Below are 8,745 nucleotides of genomic sequence, written 5' to 3'. Positions count from 1 at the left end.
TATTATTTTAATGCATATTTTTATTTTAACTACATTAGTAGAAAATGACATTCTTTTAGTTTAATAAAATAAAATAAGAATTTCTTGCTTCTCTCGTTTCGCTTTGATTAACTTAAACATTGATTTAAACTTAAAAATTTATTTGATAAATTTAGAAATAGAGAATAAATCTTCTTGATTCAATGGCAATATTAAAACTATCACATTATTTATTGTTTCAATAATTCAAATATTAATTTTAATAATATTGCTATTGAATCAAGAATATATACTCCAATTACGCGTGCTGTTGAGAATTTTATTGATTCAACAAAAAAAAAGAGAACCGTCCGTCCAACTACGATGTTGAAAAGACAATAGATGTTCGGCGGCACATCGAGCGACGTTGACGTGGCAGTGATAAAAGACTAAGTGGACGCGCTATGGTCTTTTAGACCAACTGCTACAAACGTATCAAATTTCACATAGAAATAAGCGCGTCTATACCGTCTACTTCTCCATACTATACGAGAAAACATCAAATAAAATTTACGTAAAAGCGAAAATACGTTAATGTCAATAGATTAGATGATATAAATAGAGAACGAAAAAGTACGGGAAGATGACCGATACGCGCCCCCATTCTCGGGTTAAATATCCTGTGTATATATATCTTTTTTCTTGTTCAAACACACCTCTATAAACATTGAAAAGAAAATAGAAAGAAAAGAAAAGAAAAGAAAATATTTAATGAAAACAGCGTATTACCGGAATCAGGTAAGGAATTGAAGTCGCCGCAAAGCAACAGTTGAACGTTGGAAGAGTCAGGCTTGTGGCCGGGTCGGAACGACTGGCCAGCTTGGTCCAAAATGGAACGTAATTCATTGCTCAACATCATCGTTTGTATCAGTTTTACATCACAGTACTCGGGATCCCAGTGGATGTGAGCCGTGCAAACTAAAATCGGTTGTTGTACTTGTGCTGGATCAGATGGAACACCTATGAGAGAGAAATAATCGTATTCAAATTAGCCACATAGGGCATGTCTCACAGCTCACAGTTTCTTAATTTCAATGACAGATACGCTATCCAACTTGGAGTCGAAATCTTTTTGCAACGAATGAGTCATGAATGAGTTATGAGACATAGTTGTGCATGAAATAGTTAAAAACATTCTTAAAGGAATTCTAAATGTCTAAAAAATAATATGGTCGATCGTTATTATAAAAGATATTAAAAGTAACGAAATACAATTCTCGCGCATTGTTGCCTCGTAAATGTGTTCACATTTTTCATCGTGAGGAAGACACTTGGGCAATAAAATCAAAACAATGTACTGGTATCATACAGTTTATTTGGAAATGTGTAGCAAATAACTTAATTTAATGCTTGCACCAATCGTACTTCGAGCAAGCGCTTGCTTCTGCCTCTCTTAAAAATAAGCATATCTTTCTGAAAATATGCTCACCGAAATTGTCCCGAGGATTGTTTGAGAGATATGAGAGAATTAATTAACTATGTATCTCTATCCAACCTCTGAATAGTACAATTCACGTCACATTAACGTAATACAATAATGCACAATACAGATTTATTATCCACAAATTCGAATCATGTGAATCTTCCCAGACAGATAATGTTAAAGTAATTCGTAATCTATAATAATCGAATTAGTACCAACTTGTCTATTGGAGAAACATGCCTCCTATGTGGATCCGAGAAATTAAAACAGCATCCTATACGTTCAATTTGGTGTCTTCTCCCTTAAAATATAATTATCAACGTAAACACGCCGTAAAGGAGCAGACACGGATACGCTATGAGTAGTTGTTGATCTTGCTCTCCAGACATAGTGGAAAATAGCCTGGAGGCGGACAGAGCTGCCCAAGCGACGGCCAGGATCGCGAAGATCAACCCGATCGGGCCGCGCAACGTGGCGAAAACGCTGAAGCCGGCCAACACGACGACCGGCAAGAGGCAGTAACCCAGCACGGATGCGACGGACGACAGAGTGACGTTACTGTTGGTGCTCATCAACGACTGCAAAATATACATGAGTACGCAGGAAGTCAAAGCCAGGCCGTACACATAGCCAAAGTGCGCCTTTGAGCCGGCCAATAAGAGAAACGCGGCGAGCACCAGGCAGAACGCCACCGGCCCTGCGAGATCTGAGTCCTGCAGCAAATAATTCGCGTCGTCGATCTGGCCCCTCCTATGGAATGGATTTAACACGGCCAGAGTCTTTTGCATTATCCTGTCGGGATCAATGCCCAGCTCTTCCAACAAAGGTGGCTCATCCTCTTCCTCACCGAAACCAGTGGTACCTGCAAGAATGCCTTCAATAGTTTCAGAATTCTCATTACAAGGACCTTGACATCACGATCCTCGACCGAACGTTTTATTAGATTCAAAAGTATCGTATCAGGCCATGCCAGTCAACTAGCACTGCGTTTTTGGCTCATCAAGCTTGTTCTAGGTTAGGTTAAAAAGTGATGTGCAGTGGTGAGAGTTCTCGACTACATCGTAGATCTGTTTTTTTTTCGAAGAATTTCTTTCTGAACTGGTGTACACTGATGTAATAAATCAAAATGAAAATGTTTTCTTCAAAACAAAATATATTTGTTTCGAAGAAAAACAGGCCTACATCGTTTTGTAACTCATTGTATTGGGTAATAAGTGAAACAAGTATATTACTCTAACTTAATGCATTAATGCACACCAATTCAGAAAATTCCTTGAAGAAGCACCGTATTTTTTATGTATTTTCGAACGCTAAGTACGCCTTTCTGATTCTCAAACTAAAACAGCTTCGTGTGCGCGCGCGGGATACTCGTGTACGAAAAATGGATCTTTAAATAGAAAGGGCGTATCTAGCGTTTGAATACGCGTCAAGAATGCGAGTCCAAATTTATCGTTGAAAGGACATAAACATCGTTGGAAGAACAATAAAAGGGGCGCACACTGCGAATGGTAACGTTACTACGACGAAAGTTTCAGTTCGAGGATCGGACATTCGTGATGATAAAAGATTTGTGTGTTTCAACCTTTTCCATAGTCATCCTGTACGAACATGTCGCTGCTGTATGGACTTTGCGTAGGATCTAGAAAACCCTTCTGTGGACTTGAATAATCACCATACGGCTGGTCGCCGTACGGCTGAAAGTCGAACTGTTGGTTAGGTTGTTCGAAACCGGACGACTCAAAGAAATATTGACTCTGGGACGACTGACCCTGCGGCGGTTGTGCCCAGTAATTGTCCTGGCCTGCATACCCGGACATCTTGCTGGTGTAATGACTTCTTGGACACTTTAAACACTCGTATTTTTCCCGACGTACAACTCGAAGTGTCGACACATCGAACCGTCACAACACATTGCAAAGGTTAGGTCGGACAAGTGCTCATTGGATAACAGTGAGCACAAAGTTACCGATGCGTACTTACCGAGAACTTTCACTAGATGGCATTACGAGTACTAAAGCGCGAGCACCTAGGAGAGCGGTAGTAGAAGCGATCGATTAGGTCATAAGTGTAATTAATTGCCTAATTGTGTAATTAAGTAGTGAACAAACGGTTATACAGAGGCAATGCGCGTTGCTATCTACGCATCAGAAGTTAGTTGATCTTTCAAAGGTAAATAAATTTAATGTATACCATCGAAACGAAAGCCCGCAACAATGGCAGACATAGGTATTCGATTTAGAATCGTAAAAGTATTGGGAAAGAAGTGAAAAAGAACATCTTTCACTGATTACATTACGTGTAAACGTCAGCTCGTGTTTCCGAAAAATAGCGAATAGTATAATTTGACGGCTATCCCTATTGCTCGTAAAATAGGTTTCTATCATTAAAAAAAAATCATTCTATCAATAATTCTATCATTATATAAATATTTATAATCGGCGACACAACCCAAGTAGGACAGAAAATCACGTAAACGTCAAAATGACAAGAAAATGACCAAATCGTGATTAAAAAGTGAGTTTCCTAGTCATTTTGAGATTAGTTTAACATCATCGTGATTTCTCATTCTGTCTGGGAAGTCGCGTAATGTAAACATACAAAATTCAATACTCATTGAATATAAATTTGTCAAAATAAAGTCGCGCGTACTTCGCCGCGGAAATTGGTCGTGCGTTAACCTCAATCTCCCTCTCGTTATTAATTGCAAGGGCGATTAAGGTGAAACGAAGCGGCGATGGCGGTACAAAGTATCAAGTTATCGGTACACACAATTAGGACATTCATCAGGGTTAAGGGAGTGTAAATTCCGAATCCTCCGTTCGGCCGGCTCGGCTTGTAATAAGGCTCGTAAATTAGCCCCGCTGATACTCTTCGTTGTGCAATTGCGCCTTAGATTAATGCTGTATTTATTTTCCCCTGTCGATAAATCCTCGCGGTCGACCAACCAGCGAGCGAATCGTCCGACTCGGAAACTGACCGTAACAAGCTTGCGTAGGATGGCGCACAAATAAAACCTCATTTACTAAAATAAGTATACCTAGTTGCAAAACAGTTTAGACACAATGAAGTTAGGATCTCACCAAACTATCAAACTTGAGAGTTATTATCGACGGGCTGTCGTAGTAATTACATACTATCAAATATTATTATTATTATTATTAATCATTATTAATTATATTATTACTTGTATTATTATTACGTAAGTCCATCGCGGTGATGATCAATTTTGACAGCTTAGTGAGCTTCCAATTTCACAATGTGTCCAAACCGTTCTGTAAACTACATATACACAGAAAAACACATACTGCATTCAAGTATATGTTATTTTTGTTTCAAATATTTCAGAAGTTTATCCGAAAATCTATCACAAGTTTATCATGATGATATCATCAACGATATGCTAAGAGATCGATTCTTTAGATTTAGATCCGATCGAACTTATCGTAATTTTACTACAACCATCGGTATCAGATTTACGTTTCTTACGAACAATCCTCGTGCGATTCTTATTTTCTCTTTCTCTCTCCCCCTCTTCTTAGATTGAATCGGATACGTTCCTCATTCGGATACGTTCCGTCGATCCCGGGGCATTTCAACGACCGTCCTGTATAGAGGATTCCCCGTCTCGAGCGGTTAGGTATTTGATATCTCGCGGCATAGTGATTCAGCTTTTATGGCGTATCAATTCACTCGCGACTTAAGTAATTCGCGGCACGTGGCAGGAAGTAAAGTCGCTCGAGATGGATAGAGGAGATGCTAACGGTACGATTCCGAGATGGTCATTCGGAATTAACGCCTGAGTGGCTGCATTACCGGAAATCGACGTGTTAACCCGTTCTATTAACTCTCACGACGGTATAATCGCTCTACAGTGCGATTACTCACGCGCCTTCTCTCGAAAAGGTCGCGTCTCGCCGAACGATTTATTTCCTCTCCGATTAGCACGATCCCTCGACGGTGTTTTAGCGAGACGCGAAGCCATACACATTGTCGAATCTGCAAATCGCAGGTAATGCGCGTCACCGAGACGAAACTGCACTTGGATCGCGACGAAGTGAAATTCATATTCAATTAGAGATCTGCTCAATCAAAGAAAATAACAGAAAAAAGAAACAAAGAGCATTTTAATCCAATTTGATTTAAATTTTTTAACATTTTAATAGCTCTCTCAAAATTTTCTCTCCCTAGCAACCGGATTTATCGCGAAAATCGCGTTCGTTTCCGAGGATTAAGCGCACCCAAGTCCTTCTTCGCCCCGCGTGGCAAATCTCCTCCTCCTCCTGCCTCGATCCTTTTCCCAGGATTATCGAACGTAAAAATCGTTATTTAATACTCCCTTGTGAGATCCGAGAAGTACACTGTCCTCTCGAACATAATATCGTAAATCCGCCGTTTAATTGCGTCCGCGAGAATCCGCTTTTACTATCGGGCCTCGCAAGATTAACCCTACTCAAACAGCTGTTTCGCCTGCGTTCTCGAACTCTCCCGCCGCGTTCTTTAGCAAACAGTCTCTCTTGCGAAGAATCCCGCCTGCCGTTCGCAAACGAGATTTGCGCGATTCTACCGATGTCTATTCGAAGAACAAAATTATGTCGCGACACAAATTCAACTACAGATCAACTGCTACATTAACTACTGCTACAGATCACAAAGAATATACACAACACGAAACGAGTCCAGAAGGTTACGCTGCATATGATGCTGCGTACTATATTGGTGCAACCAATACAGAGGAAAAGAACAAACTTACAAATTGAGCTCCGGTGGCGCTGTCTATATTGAGAAAACAGCCAGTCTAGAGATTACCATAACTACACGCAAAAAAATGATTTAGTAATATCAGCTAAACCGCGATAGCTGATTCAAACTTAGTCAAAAGGCTAATCGTTTAGCTGTCACTGTTAAGAATTGGCTATGACAGCTAAAGAAGATGCATTCGCTATGAAATACAAATATATTATAATATAGGTGGCATTAAAAATGAACATTATTTCAAGTAGCTAACAAAATGGCAGTTATTCCTAAATTTCTTATGCATATATTAAAGAAGTTTGTCATACAGCTACAATCATTTGTTACAGTCATTTATTTCTAGTAGCTAATATTTCTCGCCTAAGTTTAACAACGAATAAATTTAGCTTCGGTAGTATCGACATTAGCTGTCCCTATTTCAGTGACACATCTTATTTGCCACAGCTATTTTTTAGCTCTGGAAGCTAGTTCTTTTTTTGCGTGTACAGAGAAAAACTGATCGGAATCTATACTCAGAGATAGTAAAATATTCGCACAAATTAGATTCCATCTAGCGTCTATCTAGATAAACTGTATCAGAAAAATTGGACAGACGCTAGAACTAAACCAGTTTTTGCCAAACAAATTTCGAATGGATATCTCTACTTTAATCCTGATTTTCATGCATCTTTATCATTCAATATCCGTTATTATTCCCTTTTTTCTTTTTATCGATCAACAAAATTCTAAGCGATATTCTTGTATACCGCTGTAAAATATTTCAATTCTCTTCCGAGAATTTTATCCGAGCTGCTTCCTCATTTAATTCTTTCCGTTCTGTCGTTGAGCAGTGCATTGCGTCGATAAATATGATCGACTAAAAATGAAATATAACTGGAGAAACGAGGGAGATATACGAGGCGGGGAAAGGGAGAGATTTGAATTTCTTCGTAAACAATAAAGTTTTCTACAACGGAACGCTAATCCGGCGATAATGTCATGAAACTCGATATCATGTTACGTAATGCCGTGGGATTGAGAGGAATCGGTAACACACGACGGCTGCTCGCTCTCGGCAATACGGATATTCCGAGTGTAAATCAGGCTAGATTAGAATGGAGGGGTTAAGGTGCCTTCGATGGCGGTTGTACGACAATCGTACCCGCGAGCCGGCAGGCGCCGGGTCGAACCATCCCGTAAATTACAGAGGGAATCAATATCAGTCTCCCTCTCTTCTCTCTCGTTCTATCTCTTCCTCTCTCTCCTTCCTCTCTCTTTCTCTCTTTCTCTCTTTCTCTCTCTCTCTCTCTTACCAGCATTAATATATATACAACAGTATATGCGTCCGGTCTAAAGTGCATCTATGAATGATTATGAGCGTCATTCCGAGGAGAGTTGGTTTCATCCTTATGGAGATTTTTAAACGCAATCTGTCCAATTAGACCGTCGTGACGTTTAATGAGATATCTAGTGCCAATATATCAATTCGCGAACAGGCCCACAGAACGTTTCAAAACATGATGTACGTATTTCTCAAGTTCTGTCTCATGAAACATATGACCAACATTTTACTCGAACAAAAAGTACTAATTAATCTAAGAAATTCAATTTATTTTCTTAAATTTCATTTTTTTCAAAAACGGATATTAAAAAAACAATCACAGAAAAAAGTATACAGAAATTAAATTTTTATCTTATATATACTATATATATATAAATTGAACAATCTTTGGTACACTGAGAGAGAAAGAGAAAGAGAGAGAAAGAACATATCTAAAAAATAGTAAATATTTATTCAATGAGTACTACACATATTTACTTAAACTAACTTAATTTTACTCTCTCTATAACTCAATTTATTAATATATTTACTTACACTAATATAAAATATTTTTCAAATAAAAAAATTCACATTTTTTTAAAGCTCTTAAGAAAACATTAGCTTTCGACGAAAGCAATTATTTATCCAATTGAAATAAAAAAAATTTAGACTTAAATAAATATATTATTAGTGCCCAAAAAATAAATATTTTTCTCTCAGTGTAGAATGCATAATCTGAATCAACATAAGTTCGCACGTTCGGATAAATTGGAATGTTCGAAGACTCGTATAATCTGGATAATTTGGAAATTCGGATTTGAGTAATCAACTGAAAATTCTTTCAGGCTATTCAGTCATCAAATTATCCACATATCTCCGGTCTTAGTTGAGACGGTCTGTAGAAGGGCGCGCGATCCGAGTCACATAAAAATGCGAAATCTACACTCAAAGTGCGTGCTTATTTATTATGCATACATGCGATTATGCACTTTTTAGTGATCAACTCAATATATCCATGAAAAATCGAACCAAATGACACGCGGAGGATCGTTTGAGAGATGCTCATTCGAGATAGGATTGGCGTCCTGGCATCTCTGTAGCCTGCGAATTATAAGCAAGTGAAACGGGGAGAAAAAGTGAAGAAGAGAGAAACACGTAGAGAAAGACAGAGATAAAATGTATGTGTGCGCGCGCATGAGAGAGAGAGAGAGAGAGAGAGAGAGAGAGAGAGAGAGAGAGAGAGAGAGAGAGA

The 8,745-nt window shown here is 38.6% G+C and overlaps 2 protein-coding genes across 4 annotated transcripts in view; both read right to left on the bottom strand.

Moving 5' to 3' along the window:
- LOC116848033 (CCR4-NOT transcription complex subunit 6-like) overlaps positions 1–8,745 on the bottom strand; it is a 688,139-nt gene that overhangs the window by 12,642 nt on the left and 666,752 nt on the right. For all 3 annotated transcript variants that reach the window (XM_032823744.1, XM_032823743.1, XM_032823745.1), the window contains one exon: positions 748–978. In XM_032823744.1, the coding sequence (XP_032679635.1) occupies positions 748–978 (231 nt within the window). The remainder of the gene's footprint in view (positions 1–747; positions 979–8,745) is intronic.
- On the bottom strand, positions 1,314–3,390 carry LOC116848034 (protein YIPF5). The gene is made up of 2 exons (XM_032823746.1): positions 3,024–3,390; positions 1,314–2,303 (listed from the first exon to the last, which is right to left on the bottom strand). Exons 1-2 carry the CDS (start codon positions 3,256–3,258, stop codon positions 1,744–1,746), a joined length of 795 nt encoding a protein of 264 aa, XP_032679637.1. The 5' UTR covers positions 3,259–3,390; the 3' UTR covers positions 1,314–1,743.

Source organism: Odontomachus brunneus, unplaced genomic scaffold (assembly GCF_010583005.1).
Source record: "Odontomachus brunneus isolate Ranch 3 - 2012 unplaced genomic scaffold, Obru_v1 Obru_scaffold_087, whole genome shotgun sequence".
NCBI lineage: Eukaryota > Metazoa > Arthropoda > Insecta > Hymenoptera > Formicidae > Odontomachus > Odontomachus brunneus.
This window is presented reverse-complemented; position numbering and strand designations above follow the sequence as displayed.